General features: G+C 37.6%; 1 protein-coding gene and 1 long non-coding RNA gene across 3 annotated transcripts in view; one reads left to right on the top strand and one right to left on the bottom strand.

The window, feature by feature from the left end:
• Window positions 1-2,485: 2,485 nt before the first annotated feature.
• Window positions 2,486-22,440, bottom strand: part of LOC140001150 (uncharacterized) — a 239,159-nt gene continuing 219,204 nt past the window's right edge. The window contains exon 6 of the mRNA XM_072032342.1: window positions 2,486-5,882. Coding sequence (XP_071888443.1) covers window positions 5,799-5,882 — 84 coding nt within the window. The 3' untranslated portion in view covers window positions 2,486-5,798. The remainder of the gene's footprint in view (window positions 5,883-22,440) is intronic.
• On the top strand, window positions 7,299-17,355 carry LOC140001135 (uncharacterized). 2 transcript variants are annotated; one of them, XR_011806276.1, is made up of 3 exons: window positions 7,299-7,439; window positions 10,249-12,452; window positions 14,436-17,355. It is a non-coding gene; the product is annotated as an uncharacterized lncRNA (long non-coding RNA). The 2 variants fall into 2 exon arrangements; XR_011806275.1 differs by lacking the exon at window positions 7,299-7,439 and having other exon boundaries at window positions 8,840-12,452.

Raw genomic sequence — 22,440 nt, 5'->3', positions numbered from 1 at the left:
TCTAGGGGTTGTCCTGAAAAAGTCTTTATATATATAATCCCTGAGCTTAAAAGGGTGGATTGGTTGATCCAACCCTCTAGCCCAGGTCCTGAGAACAAATTTATGTACTTTATTTAATTATTTCTGAAGTTCAGTTATATATGCATATAAATATTCTAATCCTAGCTGCATTAGATCCTCTCCACTAAATATAAATTGATATGGCCTTCCATATAAAATTTCAAAGGGACTCAAATTCCCTTTTATTCTAGGTTTAACTCAAATTCTAAGTAATGCTAAAGGGAGGGATTGAGGTCATGACAAATTAGATTCTTGTCCGATTTTAGCTATTTGTTGTTTAATTAAATGTTTCATTTTTTCTACCTGTCCACTTGCCTGCGGTCTATAAAGAGTATGCAGTTGTCTTTAGAATATCTTTAGAATCTTATTTATCTGTTGTATCACTTGCACACAAAAATGTGAAACTCTATCAGAAGACATTGCTACTAGAATCCCAAAGCATGGTATTATTTCATTTAACAAGACTTTAACCACTTCTTCTTGCTTTGTTTGTTTGACAGGGAAAGGCTTCAGGCCTTCCTGAAATCATGTCAGTCAGAACCAGTAAATAACAATACCCCCCTTTTCTAGGGAGTTCTGAAAAATCAATTTGCCACAGTTGCCCCGAATAATTCCCTTTATCAATGACACCAAATGTCACCCTATTTCCTGTATTGGGATTATGACGCATACAGGTGTCACATTGTTGGGTTACCTGCCTTATTGTGGTATACAGATTTCTTGCTACCAAGACTCGATTTAATAGTTTATACAGGGCATCGGCTCCCCAGTGGGTTTTGTTGTGTTCCCCCAAAACCATAGGCCACACCAAATTAGAGGGCATAACAACCCTGTTGTCCTTCAAATGAGCCCACCCATCAACATTCAGCTTCCCTTTTAGATCCTCGATCAACTTTAAATCTTCTTTTGAATATTTAGGAGCCTGTCCTTTCTCTAATGTCTGAATTTTACCGTCTGGTATTAAAGCAAGCACTTCCACTTGACCTCTTTCCGGCTCCCTTCTTGCCTCTTTATCAGCCAATCTGTTCCCAATCTCGAAGTCAGTGGATCCTCTTTGATGCCCTCGGCAATGCATAATAGCCACTTTTTCTGGTTGTTTTACAGCCTCTAACAATTTTAAAATTTCTTCAGCATGTTTTATCTGTTTTCCCTGAGCAGTCAGTAATCCACGTTCTTTCCAAATCGCTCCATGAGCATGTACCACGCCGAATGCATATTTAGAATCTGTCCAAATATTTACCCTTTTTCCAGCTGCCAGTTCCAATGCTCTCGTGAGAGCAACTATCTCCGCCTTTTGAGCTGATGTTCCAGGGGGTAAAGGCTTAGACTCAATTACCTGCTGAGTAGTTGTTATAGCATATCCAGCTTTACGTTGTCCTTGTGTAACAAAACTGCTCCCATCCGTGAACCAAGTTTCTTCTGCATCTTCCATGGGCTCCTCCTTAAGGTCTGGTCGGCTGGAATACACAGTCTCCATAGTTTCTAAACAATCGTGAATCACAGGTTCCGCCGGAGCATCACTAAGAAAAGAGGCTGGATTCACAATATTAGTTATCACAATTTCCACATCGTCCTGTTCTACCAATATTGCTTGATATTTCAAAAATCTCTGAGGAGATAACCAATGAGCCCCCTTTTGTTCTAAAACTGCTGACACAGTGTGTGAGACAAACACTGTTATCTTCTGCCCCATTGTAAATTTCCGGGCTTCTTGTATATTCATAATTACGGCTGCCACTGCTCGCAGGCAGCCTGGCCATCCTTTACTTACTTCATCCAATTGTTTAGAGAAATAAGCCACTGCCCTTTTGTAAGGTCCCAACTTTTGTGCTAGTACCCCTAAGGCCATACCCTGTCTTTCATAGGAGTATAACCAAAAGGGTTTAGACAAATCTGGTAAACCAAGAGCTGGGGCTCGCATCAACTCCATCTTAAACTTCTTAAAGGCTGCTCGGGCTTCTCCTGTCCATATTAGTCTTATGCAGTTATCTTTAATTAAATCATACAGAGGCCTTACAATTAATCCATAATTGTTGATCCATAATCTGCACCAACCTGTCATTCCTAGGAAAGTTCGTAATTCTTTAACAGTCTGTGGTTCTGGGGTACGACAGATTGCTTCCTTGCGTTCCGTCCCCAATTCACGTTGTCCTCCTGAGATCTCAAATCCTAGGTATGTCACGTGGGTTTGAACCAATTGTGCCTTCTGTTGTGAAACCCGGTATCCATTCATTCCTAGGAAATTAAGGAGGCTCACCGTCCACTGTATGCAGCTTCCCCTGTCTTCGGTAGCAATCAAGAGATCATCAACATATTGCAGCAGGACCCCTGCAGAATTGGGGGCTTCCCAGGATTCAAGTTCCTTTGCAAGTTGATTACCAAAAATCATAGGGCTATTTTTAAACCCCTGAGGAAGCACTGTCCATGTCAACTGGACTTTTCGTCCTGAGTCAGGATTTTCCCATTCAAAGGCAAAGAGGTTTCGGCTTTCTGGGGCCAAGGTTAAACAAAAGAAGGCATCCTTTAAATCCAGTACGGTAAACCAGACCAACTTGTCCCTTAACTTGGTCAATAGCGTATAAGGGTTTGCTACCACAGGGTGTATGTCTTCAGTGATCCTGTTTATTGCTCTCAAGTCCTGTACTAACCTATAACTCTTCCCATCCGGTTTCTTAATTGGTAAGATGGGAGTATTATATTCTGATTCACACTCGACCAGTAACCCATATTTCAAAAACTTATCTATTGTATCTTTTATTCCTCTTCTATCTTCTATTCTAAGGGGGTACTGCTTAACCTTTACTGGCTTCTCTCCTGGTTTTAATTTTACCATTATTGGTGCAGCATTCTTTGCTTTCCCAGGGACATCAGATTCCCACACCCCTGGATAAACCTGATCCTGGATTTCCGGAAGGGTTTCATTAAAAGAATCAGTTTGGATCAATACCAAACTTAGTGCACTTATAAGTCGGTCTTCTTTTACTCTTAACTCTACCCTTCCCTTTTCAAAAACAATTTCAGCTTCTAATTGCTCTAATAAATCCCGTCCCAATAAAGATCTAGGAGATCCCGGCAAATACAAAAACCTATGTATTCCCATTTGCTTCCCCAATTCATATTCTAATGGCTTTAAAAAGAAAGCTTTTTCGTGTCTACCCATTGCCCCCACCACTGTCACAAAATCTTTATCTTCTGGCATCAACTTCTGATTTAACACTGAATATGTAGCTCCTGTATCTACTAAAAATTCTACTTCCCGACCCAATTTCCCTAGCTTAATTTTAACCAGTGGATCTGCTAGGGTAGAGTCCCCCGGTCTCCTTCATTGTTTTGTAGCCATTAATAGCTTATTTTCCTCTTGCCGCTTCGGGCATTCCCTTTTCCAGTGTCCTATCTCTTTACAATAGGCACACTGTTCAGCCCGCAAGGGGAGTCGAATTACCTTCCCCCCCCACTTCTCCTGCCTCGAAAAGATTCTTCCTGCTTTCGCAGGGCTGCCACAGTGGCTGCTGCAATCGTCTCACCTAACTTTTGCCTTTCATTCCCCTCACGATTTCTAAACACTCTCCAGGCTTCTTCTACTAATCTTTCCAAATCCCTTACGTCTGGTTCTTTCATTTTCTGAAGTTTTCGTCTAATATCTTCCGCCGATTGACCCAAAAATAGAGATACTAATTGAAGTCTACCCCCCCTCAGAGGAAGGGTCTATAGTGGTAAACTTCTGCATTGCTGCCCTCAGCCTTTCAAGAAATTCGGATGGGGTTTCTTTTAGACCTTGTTGGAAGCATATTCTCAATTCCCAATTCATCCAGATTTTAGTATTTACTTAGCCGTTCATAATTTTAGGGATGATTAGGGTCTCAGTGGGGTTGGTCAGGGGAATTCAGTTGTCCACAGTTCCCTGAGCGGTCCCATCGGTAATCTGAGCTCGCACATGAACTCAGGTTGTTTTAAGAGTTAACTGTTTTTCTGTTTCCATAACAACTCTCTCTCGGACCCATCATGATCCATTTGCCCCGAAGGGCTAACACCCATGATTTTAAGATCTCTGCCTAGAGCAGAGGCAGAACTATTAACATTCCTACATCCTCTTTCCCTGCTCATTCAACTTCAAACACCTTTAACACTTTCAACAACCCTTTTAACACTTCCTTTATCTTTCTCCAGCCTGTACTTCTCTAATGCCAACATCAAAGGCTCAGTCAGGGGCCAACTTAATTCCGTACCTTTTCCCACCAAGATGCTGAAACAACATCAGTATACAACATTTCATCCTATTCTCCTTCTCAAAACCAACATTAACTGTAGCAAAACATTAGAGTTTAAAGTTCCATTTAGGGGCCACTTTTCTCCACATTCCAGCTTATAAAGCGGCCACCATTGATTACAATATTTTATCAATGTTTTCCTGTTCACACTTCCACCGGCAGATCCTCCAATATCCTTCCAGTGATTCAAAACACATCCTAACGCACTTTTCTTAGGAATTTCACTGCTTACTCGCCCCCCCATTTTCCAGTTTACACTTTCAGAATACACGTGTTACTTACAAAAGCGTATCACAAAAACGTATCACTCACAAAATTACAGGCACGCAATATCTTTCAGTAGCGATGTCACAAAGCTACTATTACAAGCAATATTGCTAAAATCACAATAACAATAGTCAGAGTCAAATTCTACATGCGATAAGTCAGAAAACCGAACTGTGTAACACCATAACGATATCTTTCTTATAACAATGCCACGAACCTACTATTACCACCAGAAAAATAGCCAAAATCACAGTAACAATAACCAGAGTTAAATACCATACTCCATGAGTCAGAAAACCGAAATAAACAACACAATTCCAGATGGACCTTAAAGCGAGCTCTTTCCTTAAGGTCCCCAAATATACTTATGGTGCTTACCACAAAGTATATACCAAACACTGCCTCGCAGAAGATCACCTTCTGACTTACAGACAGTTCCAGATACAGATGGACCTCAAGGTCCCCAGATATACTTGTGGTACTAACCACAAAGTATATACCAAATACTGTCCTGCAGAAGTCACCTTCCGACTTACTGGACAGTCCCAGATGACCGGTCTACCAGAAAACCAAACCAGAATAAAGAATATACTCACTTACAATGATGGGGTCCTTGTCTGCCTCCGCAGTGATCCGGTGAGTCGAGGAGTCCCTCCGGGAAATCCCGGGGGTACCCTAGGGAGTCCTGTCCCCAGCGGGTCCTGCGGACCGGCAGAGGGGTAGTCCCATCTGGGGTGCCAGATTGATTCAAAGATCGAAGCCGAAATTCCTTTAAGTGGTATATTCTTTATTGCAGTGCTGGATGCACGGGGGATCTCTCCACCTATCGTGCATACCCAAAGCGGAAAGCAGTCTTGAATTTATACAATCAATCTATCAATATTCTACAAGCGCCTATACATATTCCTTATCTATCCCCCCCTTCCCTCGCTTCTCATGCTAATTAGCCTTTTGGCACCTTGCGCCTGCATAGAGCCTCCCAAGAATTGTGGGCAGGGGTCTTTGGGAGGAAGACGCCGAGTCTTCCTCACAGTGTACTTTTCACCTTTGGTCAGGAATCTGCTGAATTGGCACGTTTCTTAATTGCGAGAGCTGGTTGTTGCCAATTCTTCCGTTTGTTGTATCTTTATAATGAATTCCAATGTCCAATTTTGAGATTTATAGTCCTTACATTTGTTTCTCTGTCCGTCTGCCGCTTCCTTATCATGAGTTCCAGTGTCTTGTTTCGAGATATACAGTCCATGTCTGGGGATTGTCCTTGCCTCCCCAATACCTCCCCAATACCTCCTTAATCAAAGTTACAGTCAACAATTTTAAATGTTTGAACAAGTTGTTTGCAAAATTGCTGATTTTGTTTCTTTAAGACAAGAATTGTGTGAATGGTTGTAAATACTTTCTGCTTCGTTTTCTAGTACATGAAATTTAGTCTCTCAGAGCTTTTGCAGTATTAAAGACTTTAGAGTTAGTTATTTTTGAAAGTGTTAATTAAAGGAGTATTTTCTCTGTTCTTAAAGACACGCTGAGACAGTGGTTCACAAGAATACAAAGTTAAAGTTTTCTTCTCACTTGACTTAAATCTGACCTAAATGCTGACAAGCAAATTGCTGCCTAAACTCTTTTGACCGTTGCTCCTTCAGTGAATTGCAGTTCTGATGGTCTTGAGTATGATTAAAATCATCTGCTTCCTAGTCTCAGTAAAATCCTTCTTTCTCTTTCTCTTTTGTGCAAACTGAAGTATTCATAGAGGACTTACATGATGAGCAGGATGCTTGTTGTATCCATAGAGTATGCTACTTATATTTAAATGGCGGTTATAGTTTGCCCCATATTGTTTTCTCACAGATCATGCTCAGTAACAGTGTTATTTTCTGAAAACATTTGTTTTATGCTCAGCTTCAAAGCCTCAGTGTTGGTTTTTTTTTCAGAATCTGCTGGAAAATATTTAATTATATTACAGATTTCCAGTGAAGGGGAAAAAAGACACATTCCTTGGTTTCTTTTTCAAGGCACACAGGTTTTTGACTGTTACAAGTAATTGTCGCTTCAATTTTCCTTTGTTGCAGTTTCTTTTGTCTGTTTTTGCTTATATTTTAATGGTATGTACTGGTATTAAATTATATTGTGGACTAATAATAACAACAAATATTAAAAGATTACTATCTTGAGTTTCACAATTATTTTTTTCCAATTCAATGAAATGTAGCACGTATTGGATACATTCCTGGACATTGCAGGACAGGTGTTTAAGTACAGGTGAACTAAAGCGTCTTAACTATCAGCAGTGAATAGTTAGAATATTTGAAAGATTCAAAAAAGGGAGAATTGGGCATATTTGTGGTTAAAATGGATGCTAAAAGAAAAAAGAGCTAAGTGTAAACAAAAGCTTTGACATTTGTTTTCATTCACAATTCTTTCCCACACCTGACTTAACTGAGGAATGTACAAGAGGATCAATGAGAAGATCTAGGTATTTTCTGGAAAAAAAAAAAAAGATCCATAGGCTGTACACCATGGCTTCCATTTTCTTTATATTTCTTCTTAATATGTGGTGTGGATGTTGCTTTCTTCACTACTGGTGGTATGTGCAGATTGGACCATGAAGAATTACAAATTTGATCTTTGAAAGTTTGTCCTGTTTTTTAACACTGAAATGGAACTTAGTTGAGAATTATTTCTAAAAAGACTCTCTTGTTAATCACATTTTAAAATTTGATATTTCTCTAGCAGCATGAGACAAAAATGAGCCAACTGAGAGAAACCTTGAGAAAAATGACTGATGAAACTAACGAACTGAGGTCATCGCTTAACTCTCTGAGGGAAAATATCGAATTGCTAAAAACCCAGGCAAGATTAATTATTTCCTGTTACTAGCTTTACGAGTTACAGTCAAGTAGTCAAGCAGTACAGTCAAGTTTATAAGTAGCTTTGCAAGTTACAGTCAACAATTTTAAATGTTTGAACAAGTTGTTTGCAAAATTGCTGATTTTGTTTCTTTAAGACAAGAATTGTGTGAATGGTTGTAAATACTTTCTGCTTCGTTTTCTAGTACATGAAATTTAGTCTCTCAGAGCTTTTGCAGTATTAAAGACTTTAGAGTTAGTTATTTTTGAAAGTGTTAATTAAAGGAGTATTTTCTCTGTTCTTAAAGGCACGCTGAGACAGTGGTTCACAAGAATACAAAGTTAAAGTTTTCTTCTCACTTGACTTAAATCTGACCTAAATGCTGACAAGCAAATTGCTGCCTAAACTCTTTTGACCGTTGCTCCTTCAGTGAATTGCAGTTCTGATGCTCTTGAGTATGATTAAAATCATCTGCTTCCTAGTCTCAGTAAAATCTTTCTTTCTCTTTCTCTTTTGTGCAAACTGAAGTATTCATAGAGGACTTACATGATGAGCAGGATGCTTGTTGTATCCATAGAGTATGCTACTTATATTTAAATGGCGGTTATAGTTTGCCCCATATTCTTTTCTCACAGGTCATGCTCAGTAACAGTGTTATTTTCTGAAAACATTTGTTTTATACTCAGCTTCAAAGCCTCAGTGTTGGTTTTTTTTTCAGAATCTGCTGGAAAATATTTAATTATATTACAGATTTCCAGTGAAGGGGAAAAAAGACACATTCCTTGGTTTCTTTTTCAAGGCACGCAGGTTTTTGACTGTTACAAGTAATTGTCGCTTCAATTTTCCTTTGTTGCAGTTTCTTTTGTCTGTTTTTGCTTATATTTTAATGGTATGTACTGGTATTAAATTATATTGTGGACTAATAATAACAACAAATATTAAAAGATTACTATCTTGAGTTTCACAATTATTTTTTTCCAATTCGATGAAATGTAGCACGTATTGGATACATTCCTGGACATTGCAGGACAGGTGTTTAAGTACAGGTGAACTAAAGCGTCTTAACTATCAGCAGTGAATAGTTAGAATATTTGAAAGATTCAAAAAAGGGAGAATTGGGCATATTTGTGGTTAAAATGGATGCTAAAAAAAAAAAAAGAGCTAAGTGTAAACAAAAGCTTTGACATTTGTTTTCATTCACAATTCTTTCCCACACCTGACTTAACTGAGGAATGTACAAGAGGATCAATGAGAAGATCTAGGTATTTTCTGGAAAAAAAAAAAAAAAAGATCCATAGGCTGTACACCATGGCTCCCATTTTCTTTATATTTCTTCTTAATATGTGGTGTGGATGTTGCTTTCTTCACTACTGGTGGTATGTGCAGATTGGACCATGAAGAATTACAAATTTGATCTTTGAAAGTTTGTCCTGTTTTTTAACACTGAAATGGAACTTAGTTGAGAATTATTTCTAAAAAGACTCTCTTGTTAATCACGTTTTAAAATTTGATATTTCTCTAGCAGCATGAGACAAAAATGAGCCAACTGAGAGAAACCTTGAGAAAAATGACTGATGAAAATAACGAACTGAGGTCATCGCTTAACTCTCTGAGGGAAAATAACGAATTGCTAAAAACCCAGGCAAGATTAATTATTTCCTGTTACTAGCTTTACGAGTTACAGTCAAGTAGTCAAGCAGTACAGTCAAGTTTGTAAGTAGCTTTGCAAGTTACAGTCAACAATTTTAAATGTTTGAACAAGTTGTTTGCAAAATTGCTGATTTTGTTTCTTTAAGACAAGAATTGTGTGAATGGTTGTAAATACTTTCTGCTTCGTTTTCTAGTACATGAAATTTAGTCTCTCAGAGCTTTTGCAGTATTAAAGACTTTAGAGTTAGTTATTTTTGAAAGTGTTAATTAAAGGAGTATTTTCTCTGTTCTTAAAGGCACGCTGAGACAGTGGTTCACAAGAATACAACGTTAAAGTTTTCTTCTCACTTGACTTAAATCTGACCTAAGTGCTGACAAGCAAATTGCTGCCTAAACTCTTTTGACCGTTGCTCCTTCAGTGAATTGCAGTTCTGATGGTCTTGAGTATGATTAAAATCATCTGCTTCCTAGTCTCAGTAAAATCTTTCTTTCTCTTTCTCTTTTGTGCAAACTGAAGTATTCATAGAGGACTTACATGATGATCAGGATGCTTGTTGTATCCATAGAGTATGCTACTTATATTTAAATGGTGGTTATAGTTTGCCCCATATTCTTTTCTCACAGTCGCAAGTGATATATGAGCAGTATCAGTAGTTAGAATTCTGAGTGAAGAGAAGAACAGTTGTCTGAAGGTAGATACAAGAAAACTTGTGAAGGTTTTAGAGAGATGTTCGTGTAGTTTGTCTTCAGGAACGTCTGGATACCTTTCACAGAGCTTTTCTGTACAGTTGTAGCAGAGGGACAGAATGACAATTTCACGAAATCTTTATTCTTCCAACAATGCTAGTTACACAGTTAAAATTTAGCCTAAGTAGATTGTATGAAAGAAAGCAAAGGAGTGTATTAAATGTATTAAAATGAGGATCATGCACAGATCATTAAATATTTTCTTTCTCCTATGATCCATTTAGTTAGAATTATAAAATAGAGTGATTTTGTATGTGAAAATCTCTTCCCAAGGCTTTCATAAACATTTGTTTAAGCACAAAATAAAGCATGTGCGTATTACTAATGTACTCGTATATTTTAGTCTATTGGTATTGTGGTTTAGAAAATCATAGACTTGAAAACTGAAATAACTGATGTTGTGGATGTGTTACAGTTACTACGGATTTCAAAAGTTTACGACCCCTTAACTATTCTTATGGACTGGATCTCAGACCAACACCTTAGCAAAATAGAAATACAAGAAGAGAGAGAGGGCAGTGAGAAACCTCAGTGTGCTAAAGAAAACTACACTCTAGAAAATTGTATGAAGGTAAAGGCATTTGAATTTGTTTAAGTTGAAATGTTAAGATTCTTTGTATTATTTCTGAGTGTAACAGGTCTGCCTGTTTTACACACGCTTTGAATACATGAATTAAAAGAAAACAGCAGTTAATCCATCAGTATTAATTCCAACAGTGAGATGTAATAGATAATTTTTCATACAGATATTTATACAGATCATTTTTAAGGAAATGTGTAGTGTGCAGTCTGACCTTGAGATTCCACCTGTCTTTCTATTTTAAGTCACTTTTCTCAGCTGATAATTTATCTCGTGTTTTATCTGTAATACTGTATGTAATTCCTTTTTCCTAAGGAGATACACACGTCTAATTTAAAGTATTTTAGTGCTGATACTAGGTATTAAAAGTTCAAGTTATGTCTTATAAAAGATGATACCGTGCTATACTTGTAACGCTTTTTTGGGATACCGAGGCTTGGAAATCAGTGAAGCGTTCAGGAAATCTGCTTTTTCTGTTTGTTTGTTTGTTTGTTTGTTTGTTTAATTATTATTCTATCTAAAATTTGTAGCCCTTGGTATTAGACTTCAGAGCTTGAGCTCACACAATGTCTTTCCACTTTTTGTGTAAACCTGTGTAAAATGTAAATTCAGTATATAATTCTGTTACCTGTACCAGATCTGCCCAGTGAGTATTTGTACATGTAGTCTGTTAAACTCCGGGAATACGTTGATTTTAGTTTGGTTTAGTTTTGCTTAGTTTGCTTTTTACTTGTGGTTAGCTTGTACTGTAAGTTCGTATACTGCACGTAACTTTGCCATTCTGTATTTTTACAGCTTTTGCCTATGGTCACTGGACAGCTCCAGTGGATGCCATTTGTGGATCCTAAACTACATATGTCTGTGATTCAATTTATCTACTGGTCTCTAAGGCAGATAGACACTGGTAGTCAGGTAAATTCCCAGGAGATATTTTGTATTATAAATGAGTATGAAAAGTAGATATTTTCAGGGAGTATATATAAAAGAAACTTTGCTGTCTTTGCAAAGCATACATGCCTACCACAGATACATAGCAAATGAAAAACTAATTCTCACCAAATTAACTTTCTCACATTCGTTGTAATATTTTGCACCGTGTCTGTAAACATATTTTTGCACACATATGTGATCTTTGTTGCAGTAGTGTGTAGCATCTCAGAAATGGTATTTTCCATATGTGCTTACAAAACTTGTGAACTAGGAAAAGAAATATATTTTTGTTCGCTTTATGCATGAGATTTGTTGAAATTGATGGCAACGTGTGGCAAAGTAGCAAAGGTATTTTGATTTCTTTGTTCTCTACTCAGTGTCTAACTGAATAGAACTAAGCTGGTGGTTCCAGTGCTAATGAGAAGGTATTTTAAATGAGCTTGTTATTAAGTTTGATTCTGAAGTAATATTTCTGCACCGGTTTTTGAAAAGTCCAATACATCTTACCTGTACAGTATTCTTAAGGGTCATGTTTAGACCTTAGTTCTGTAAACGCTTTTGTAGGACCTAGCTTCAGGCATCTTCACAAAAGAGGGTAGTGTAGTAGGCAGCACTGATTAAAGCTGAGTTTGAACTGACTTTATTCTGGAACCAGAGGCAAATTAAATAATGTCAGCATATCAGGGGCCCTGACTACCTTGTTTCTTTGTGAAGTGTGTGTTGACTAGGCCCTGTGCTAATGTTGTTCAACTGCTTGTGGAACGCAAAGTAGTATCCCATGTACAGACTATATTGCAATACACGGTCACGACATCTGCTATTTAATATTTAATCCTTAGGGGAACATACGTACTTAGCAGACAGGATTTTCATGTATTTTAATGTTTACGCTAAATGTGCACGTTGTTTGAAACAGGATGCAAGCATGACAGCAACAATGGAGAGACTTGCAGAAGTTATTCTCAAAGGCGCAGTACAAAAGGGAAGCATGCAAAAATGGACTAAAAAGTCTACACGGAGTAAACCAAAAGCTGCACATTTCTTTAAAAGCTCCTCTATGCCTTTGAGGTTTCTGTCAACTTTGGTTGTGCTTAGAACAGCAAAACGAAGTAAGTTCTGGTTTTTATTATGTCTTTTTTAAATTATCTTTTTCTTTTTCTTTTTTTTTTTTTTTTTAAATCTTATTTTCAGGTATGTGCCCAGACAAAAAAACAAATGTACAAAATGCAGCAGTTCAATGATACTGTAGCATCTGTAATGCTTTAGTAGTAAAGGATGTTTTATTTGAATTTTACCACCTGATCAAGCATAATATAGGGAAGCAAGTATGAACCTTGCTATTATTCATGTCATAATTTGTGTGGTCATTTTAATATGCTTTATTTATGTCGGTGAGATCAACGTATTTTGTGACAAAGGGGAAAAGAGATGTTGGTAATTCTCTCAAGCAATCACCGTAGCAGTGATTTGTTTGTCAAGATCTGCACTGCATATAATGGTACAGCTAATTGCTCCTCAGTAAACTGAAATCAGTAGCAAATTCAGAACAGTTCTAGAATTTCATTGCTTTGTCAAAGTTTAATGTAAAGCTCATACTCTATCTAGCTCTTACCTCTCTGCTGTCTCCCCTTTTCTCCTACCAAGTCTGTCACTGCAAGTGGCTACCCATAAACATTATCAGCATTGAAGAATGCTACCATATGCTGATGCAGTATAGTAATGTATTTTGTTAACAGGCAAAAGCAAACGAGGTCGTACTTGTCTGGAGATATCGCAGTTCTTAGTGACTTTTGCTTCAGTTCATGAGAGTTACTCCACTTGTGCAATTTCCAGGATGCCGTAGTATCTCTTCTCAGCAGCAGTTTCTTTAAAAACAAACAGGGCCTGAAAAGACAAAAAACGTTTTCTTTGAAGTGATGACAAAAATACTGACCTGTGCAGTATTTATACTGGTAGTACTTAGAATAAGTAGGATTTAAACATTCTGGAAGACCACCCTGTCACCATTAATAAACAAATACAGTATTTCAGCTGTTGGAGGGAAGAATCAGTGTATTTTCAATTTCAGTATCATATAGTTTCAGTCAGAATATTTTGGTGAAGCATGATTACCCTGAAATTGAAACTCACATTTCTAGAAATGTTTGATGAAAATGATGCAAATGAATTACAATACAAAAAAAGTACTTATTGCAGAGATTAACTATAAGCAGATGAAAGCTGTTGATCAGAATGAATCAGTTTAGCTTCTCATGGTCGGTTTTTACTGCGAGCCTATAGAACATGGAAAAAAATTACCTGTTAAATTTATGTTGAAACTTACCGTGTATGAATTTTCATCACTGACCACATGTCTAATGATCTAGCGATGACAAAGCAGCACATTCAGTTTAAACATATATATCCTGTTCCCTTCAAGATGCTAATATCCAGCAGATGGCACTGTAATTAAACTTTTGCTATGTGATAAATTTTCCCCTTACTCTTAATTTTCTGTGCTCCAGATGATCAATGCTATTCCAAGATATTGAGGAAGATTTGACATCATGAAATTAAGAAAACTGAATTGATTCACTTAATCTAAATTCTCTGAATAATTTAGTGTTCTCCAAAATGGATGCATATATAACGTGGATGCATATATAACTTAAACTACAGCTTTTTATGGAAAGGAATGTGAATAGTTGCTGTCATGGCAGTAATTGCAGTTATTCAGATGAATGAGCCTTTTACTCCTTTATTAGAGGCTTCCCAGATGTTGAAACCAATATAGTCCCAAACTATGCAGCTTGTGATTTCTTTTCTCTCTTAAGGAAGAGATTAGAAAGGTGTTATATTTGCAAATATATTTTGCTCAATTTGTGAGTTGTAACTTGTCTTTTTTTCCACTCACAACAATTTTTGTAAGGAATAAAAATAGGCAGAAGATGCATTTAAACAAATAAGTAAATTAATATTTTCAGCCATTTTTTTTTTTTTAATTAGTATATATCTGCAACAGTAACTCTTAGGATAAATATTCATGTATTTGTGATCATCTAATGGAACTGTGATTACATAATTTTTATTCCCTGTTTTCTGTTATCTTTCAGTGGATTACCTGACTCAGGCATTTCATTCCCTTTGCGTGGACTTGAAGACAGATGAAGGAAAGATCTTATTTTTGCAATACCGATGTGTGCCTATCATACTAAGCCACTTAACTATATCCAAAAAATGTCTCCTTTTTATTGCACTTAATGCATTAGTTGAGATGGCCATGAACAACGATAAAAGTGAGTAATTGAAAAAAATACATACAAAGTTATGATGAAAGTAGGTGAGGTAAGCATAAATACCAAATCAAAAATAACGTGCTGCTTCTCTATAAATAACCTGATCTAGCATTAGCATTCATTTGTGTCATTTAAATTCATTAGAGATATAAAGTATGTTTCTGAATTGTCCGTCTCTTCTCACTGTCAGCATCCAAGCTTTACATCTTGTCCTGGTTGCTTTCTTAGTGGTGTGATTTTTTTTGATGTTTAGTTTAGCTTTTCTGTTTATTCCACTGGTTTACCTTGCTGATGTTTTGCCAATGAGTAATTTTCTTTTGAAGTAAGGCTGTGCCAGGGCAGCCATTTCATGAAATCCTGTTAGCAGGTGGAGATAAAATAAATAAATAAATAAATAAATAAACTTTTATCTTTTTTTACCCCCCTAATGTGAACAGCTCACCCCTAGCCATTTTTCACTTTAAAGTAATTGGAAATGGCACATCTGTAAGGGATGGTTATGTTTCAATGAGTTGTACTGTGGTGTGGTCCTATAAAAGGGTTAATAGTCTCCTTCACAGTGGTTTTCCAGGTGACACAGGCAAAGAATCAGTTGATAACAATCTGGATGAACACACAAGTAGTGAGCCATTCCAGTGTCATGTGGAACAATCCTTGTTAATTTTCTTAAAATAAAAAGTATTCATTGTTTTTTGGAACAGAAAAGGGAAGGAGAAGGGACTGCTGCTATTTGTGAAATGTATATTGTTGGCTTGGGGTATTTTGTTACCATGTACTATAGGGGCAAAAACAGAAAGCGTGTTTGACTTGGGATGGAACAACGTTGAGTTAGAAGGCATTTTGTAGTGAGATAAGTGGCAGAAAGATTTACCTGATGTTGTTTTCATCCTTTCAGACCGTGTGGTTAGTTTATCTATTTATTTTTTTTACACTAAAGTATTTCTAATCATCATAATTTTGATCGGTATAGTAACTGGGAAAGAAAAACCTAAGCAGGGTTGATGGTATCTGACATTACTTTGAAGAAAAATTCCACTAACAGTACATGTTCTGTTATCTAGTAGTAGTCATTTCGATCTGCTGGATGCCTAGATTTGGAAGAATAATGGAGATAAATTGTGACAAGTTCACATTTTGCCATGTTGCTTGTAACCTTGTTGCATGTCAAATGTAACCGTTCAGGTATTGGTACCATCTGTTTCCTATCTATACGTAGTATCTTAATGACAAATTAGAATTAATAGTCTTATTGCTGTTCATCTTTACTGGCACGCAGCTTTTCATGTACCACATCCCTGTTTGGTTCAGGTGTTTCACATCCAGAATCCTGTCAGTCTGTCTTGTTATAAAGGTAGTTCCTGGCCTCCAAGGTGTAGGTTTTTGTTCTGGTCTTTTCTGATCTTTGTAAACTTCTGTTCAGTCCAACTTAGTTCTGTGACATAAGGAATCCTGTTCTATTTTTAACCTTTTTTATTGCTTTTTTTTGTGTGTGTATGTTTGTGATGGTCATTTAAGAATGAGGGTGGCCTCCCGTACATCCTGTGTCATAGCTGCGTGAAGGTCTTGCACATCTAGGAAGCTGAAGAACAATTGATACCATCCTGAGGTCAACATGTACTGGGTGATGGGCTGGACCTGTCCTTGGGCTCTCTTAACTTGGGGTCACCCACGAAGGCATCCACACTCGAGGGGCCTTGCACTGACTGTTACCTCGCCTGCCCTCCGTTGTGCTATAACCACTGGCTCTTAGCAGGCCCAGCTGTTGACGACGAGAATCAGTTAAACTCAGCAAATGGTTCCAATCTTGCCAGTGACTGTGTAAGAGACAGCAGCTCATCAGCAAGCTGTTCAGTGTAGTTACTGGTTCTTTTTCTGTGGTCCTTATGTAACTTTTCCACGAGCTAACTCTCCATCACTCTGTTGAGTTGGTCCGCTCTCCTGGCAGATCCACATGCAATTAGAAACGAGGCAAAACCGTAATGGTTAATTTGTTAAAACATGAACTTCAAGCTGGTGTTCCTGACAGTCTTCATTTTCTGAGGTGACAGAGCTTTAGCTATAAAACAGAAATTTCTGAATGACAATAGCTGGTGAGACTTGATGCTGTGAGTGACTGATCACTTTGAGGGTAAATTTCAGATGAGTTCTGTCAACAGTGATAAATTGCTCATTGTTCATTACAGTCTACCAATGAAGTTAAGTTAATGTAACTACCAAATGCTGCAATTTTTTATGGCTCCTATGGGAGGCTTTTGCAGATTATTTAAAATTGTGTCAAATCCTGACCGGATAGATTCCAAGTTAGTTTTTCTACAGTAGTTAATAAAAACAAAATCTGTGCAGAGATGATGCAGAAAAATATGTAAAAATACACAGTTTTTATTCTTCTAGTTCATCAGATAGACAGGCATTTAAATTATATGCTTATTTTGTACATTTGTGATGATTTAAAATCTATTCTGCAAAAGCTTATTTGAAATGAATATATAAAATGAATAGATAAACAATGTAGGAAAAATCTCTTTAAATGCATGTCTTTATCAGTTTGCTTTCATGTGATTGAACTTTGTGAAACTTGAGGTATTATTTCCACTTTGGCTCTTCTGCTTTATGGTAAAATTCCCTCAGCGTATTTTTTATATTGTTTTATAAACCTCACAGTTAAAACATTTTACAGTGTATCTGTATGTATATGTGTGTGTATATATATTAATAAAGTTTTTTTAAGATACCTTAAGACCGGTATTTTTAATAATAAAATAATACAGTATTATTGAGACCAGTAAGAACAAGCCAGCAAAGAAATGGCCAAGTAAGCAGAATATGGTATTTGTTTACACCTACAAAAAGGAATTTAAGGCATTTTTAGATATTTAAGGATATTTATAGGAATAAATTGTAGGACCTCCTTCTTCTACAGTAAAAGTAGAATAATATTACAATAACTATTAATTTAATGGCATATTCGAAGTAACTATATCCTGGGGCATACCAAGTGTGTTTATACGCTAAGGGCAGAGTGCAGTGAATAGTGACTTGTTTTGTTGGATTCCTAACAAATGTGTTCAGTTCTGTGACCTATTAAATCGGTACTTATGTTCTTTATGGTGTTGCTCTAAATCAGCCTGTACTATTAGAATCAAGAGTGAAATAACACAAGGGAACAGATTTTACTTTATTCTGAATTGACTAAGTTTTGGGGAGCAGGATAAATAGAAAAGATTATACTATATGGCCATGTTTAAAAATTATCCAGCATTTTACAGGAATTGTTTTGATATTCAGGTGTTCTTATCCAACTCTGACCTCTCAATTACGATTCTGCCTGTCTTGAAACGGTACGGTGACAGTTTTGATAATGAAAAGCTGTCTAGTCATCAGTGTCTACATGTACTATTTCCGTACGTCATTTTGCAGCAGCTTAAAATATTTCCTTGTCAGTTTTTTTAGCATAGCTTAGTGTTCTCCTCATGTCATCATAAGAAAAGGAGCATTGAATAAACATGTTGAAGATGAGATTTTTTTATCTGAGTTTAAAATTGCTCAGTGTCCTGTTTTCCTTTGTTCTCAAGGGGATAGGCCTTGTTTTAATACCACAAGTGCTGGTAATATCAGAATTCTTAGGAACTTGGGTGAGTTTTGTTCGCGGTTTTACCTGATTTTTGCATCACATGCCTAGAATATACCCAGTTAGTACATTGTTCTCATGGTTGCACAGCATGAGGCGCATATAAAACCCTCAAAAGCTATAAATCAATGATTTAGTTTTCCATGAGCCAAGTGCTGTGATTAAACTTTTTAACTATTTTCTTTTACAGTTTACTTAAAGATTTTCCTGGAAGACTGCAGTAATGAACGCTTTTTCCATACTTTGGCTGCATTGCTTCAGAATCGCGAGCTAGACATTTCGATTTTGGAAAGGATTTGTTTTATATTACAGAAAGTCTCCGAAATAAAGTAATCCTTTACTACCGTTTTTCTGTTAATTGCCATTAGATCACTGAACTTGGGGACCTTTCTCTTTTTTTAAAAGCTCATCTCTGTTTTGACGTTCATTTGCTCCAATACAAATAATGCTGGACTTTCATTGTTAGCAATTATGTTTAAAATGTTTGTCACAGATATGTAAGATGAATCTCTCAATTTGCCTATATATCTGTGTAGTTCAGAATATGAACTAAAAAATAACTAGCCTAAAGAACATATATTCCTCATTTATTTAGATGACGAGAATGCTTAGAAGAAAACCCTTCTTTTCTTCCCCCGACCTTCAGTTTTACTGAGTTACTTGGTAAAAATGTCCTCTGAAAATTGTTTTGTATGTGACTTAAATTTCAGTTTTGTCAATTTTCATCTCTATCAAAACAAACAAACAAAACAAACAAAAAAACAACACACGGTTTAAAGTCTTGAGCCATTTAAGACTTTGGGGGAATGTTAACCTTTACAGAATAGGTTTCTGTTGCTTACTGGTTACTAATTTATTATAACAAAGAGCTTCAGCATGTCAGTGGTAGAATGCTGCTGAGTTCCGTTGATGTACATTATTTAATGGGATTGTTTCATTTATAAAAGCAGGTATTTACACTAAACTGTTGCTTACATTAGAGTTAGTTATTTACAAAACTGAGGGTTTTGTTTGATTTTTCTTAGGAACAAAATTGAACTCTGGGGGAAAAAAAAACAACAAAAAACTTCCTGTAAAATACTCTAATTTAATCATATTTTTCATCGGAAATAAACTAAAAGTGTACTCAGAAATCCAGATTTTTTAATTTGTTTAATTAAAAGGCAACCTCACAGGTGGTGCCATAAATCTTAAGAAATGAACCTTGAAATATTCTTTAATTTTTTTATCCTTGGTTTTGTAGTAGTTCATTACTGTATTTGCCTCGATGTTATTGTGGATTTTCTGTACACGTCCTGTTTCTGAAATCTTGCTTCTCACTGGGGAAATCCTTTTACAGGTTTTCCTTGATCTTCCACTGTACTACATGTAAATACCATTTAGTCAAGAGAAAGCATAGTTCTTGATGTGAGGAATGTTTTAACAATTCCAATTCGTGTCCATAAATTCGTGTCCATAAAGAATAATTCTGTTTGAATCCTGTCTGCCTCTGGGCCCTGCACTGGCAATTTAGTTCTTGAACCACAGATGCAGTGTGTCCCAGTCTCCCCCTCATTCTAGTCAATTTATCACGTCTTCAGAAAACACTCCTTAAATTTATGAACCTGTTTGCTTTTGTTATTCCTGACTTCTAGTTCTAACAGTTACAGCCTTTTTTTCTGTCTTCTTCGAGATTGATTTAACACTGCTATAGATGTTATGTAGATGACTGTAAATAGCTGGGAAAGAATGTTTTAATTGCTCGTGAGTCGTCAACCTGTTTGGGAGTTTCAGAACAACTGATAATAACTGGTGACTGCTGGTGACTGTTATGAGATCCTTGGTATCTGGCCAGGGGGGCCAAGAGATTAAGAGGAAGAAAAAAGAAGCTGAAGGACGGTTGGGAGACAAGACCTGTGGAGAGTGTACAGAGAGTGTTCCATAAACTTGGAATAGTGCCGAGTAAGTACAAAGGGTGAGAGGAAGACTACGAGCCTTCAGCATGAAAGACCCCTAGAGACCCCCAGAGGAGACTGATGCGCATGCTCCAGTAGGAGGAACTGGACCCCGGAAGTTAATTATAATAATCTATTTTTTTTAGAAGTAGTAATGAATATGTATTAGTCTAGGCGCATAAAAATCAGCTGCTTGATGTAACTGGTGTGCATCCTGGTGGAGCAGAGACTCCCGGTGCAGCCAGCGCTGTTTGCTTACCTCTATTCCTTTATATTCTTTTAATAAATCCTATTTTTTTTATTTAATCCTAATTTGAATCCTGAGCCATTTATAACAATTTGGGGGCTCGTCCGGGATGGTTATAGTTCCTGAATTCTGATTTAATCTAGGAGAGGTGCCCCACCATTTGGTGGCTCCTGTTTGAGTCAGATCGGGACTAATGCCATCCTGAACCTGAATAAAGGTAAGCAAAGAATTTGATTTTTTTTGAGCTCCCTTGTTGCCGGCTATTTTTTGCCCGTAATTCTGCGCGCAAAGATCCGGACGAAGACGACAGAGTCGTTTGGATACCGTTCGGTTGGATTCCGGTGCCCGGAATCGAACCGGATGAAGACGACAGTCGTTTGGATACCGTCTGGTTCGATCCCAGACGAAGACAGCAGAGACGCTGGTGGATACCGTCCGATTGGAGTCTGGACGAAGACGACTGATTCGTAAGATACCGTCCGGTTGGGTAAGGGTACGGTTGCCAGTTTTTGTGTGTGAGAGTGTAACTGAGACTTCTAAAGTCAGCGTGGAGGTCTTTTTGTTTTCTCACTGGTTCTAATCTCCTGTCGGGGGGGCTGGACTGGTGAGAAGAGGGATACGTGGGTGGGTGATAGGTCCTAAACCCCCTGCAAGACACTCTCACTGGGCAACCAAGGGCTGTGAGAATTGCCACTAGTAAAATTCCCGGATGGGTCAGATAAAATCGAAGACCGAGGACCAGAAAGGGAGAAAATTACCAGATATATGACCAAAAAGTCCAATATGAATAATGATTAGAAATTGGAACAATAGGGGCCCCAGAAAATTGAAGAGTAAATTAAAAATGATCCAGTATTTTATGACAGAATGACCAAAAGAACCCTTAAGACCCCCTGTATTTTGATCCACGGAGGACGGGGTCTGTCAGGCTTTGAACACTAATAGTAGAATACCCGTGGATCCAGAAAAGAGCAAGCTGAAACATTGGAATTAGAAATTAGAGAGCAATTGATTAAGAATGAATATGTGCTACATTTGTGCCTGTGCTGCGCTTATACCACCAGATAACAGGAGCCTCTCGGACCCCGAGAACCAGATCAAAAACAACCTCATGGTTCAGACTTTAACCAAGGGGCCTAAGATAAGGAGGAGTGTTCACAAAGGGACAGGTTATGTGTGTGTATAGGAATGTTCATGTATATGTAACTTTTTACTAAAGCAACGTTAGGCCTGCACGACTTTGGGGGGGACTACCCGCCCCGTGCTGCACGGCACTGAGTAAACATACCTACTTTACAATCCTACTGATTGTGGAGTCAGCTTTCTGAGAGTCATTTTGGTGAGCCAGGCAGGAGACACTCTGCTCGGCTGCGGGATCGGCTGCAGCGTGGACGCCCCTAGGTGCACCCTGAGCGTTTTTGCTCGGAGGGGACTCCACTCTCAGCTGCTCACCGCAGGAGCAAAGAAACTCCTGAAACTGCAGACAAACGGTATGTTTTCGGCTGCTGGAGGGATACTAACTGGAGTGTTAATAATTGTATGTGTTTTTATGTATGTATTTTGTGTTGAAAGTATTTGTGTAAATGTAAGGGTTTGAAACAAAGTGTTACAAGTCACTTCACGAAGAACACAGTCAGAGACAATACTTGTTTGGTTGGTTATCATTCTAAATTATATTCCTGTGGTATGAATGAGATGTGCTGGAGGCCTCCGTGTGCGATGGTGCTGTGTGAGTGAGACGCAGCGTTGCTGCAAAGCGAGTGCAGAGTTCCGATCCGTTGTTCCGTACTCTCCGCAAGGGGAGTGGGCAGAGACGAACGAAGTGCTTGACAGACTGAAAAGAAGTGCTGTTTTATCCAAGTTTTGAGTGGTGGTGCCTAATATATGGGCCCGGTGTATCTTGTGTATCCTATTTTTGCTCTTAAATGTTTTGACTGTGACAAGAAAAAGGCAGGAGCATGACATGACATGCTTCCTGCAACATATGAGGCCCGCACAGGGCGAGACCTGGAC

This window comes from Anas platyrhynchos, chromosome 38, assembly GCF_047663525.1.
Source record: "Anas platyrhynchos isolate ZD024472 breed Pekin duck chromosome 38, IASCAAS_PekinDuck_T2T, whole genome shotgun sequence".
NCBI lineage: Eukaryota > Metazoa > Chordata > Aves > Anseriformes > Anatidae > Anas > Anas platyrhynchos.
This window is presented reverse-complemented; position numbering and strand designations above follow the sequence as displayed.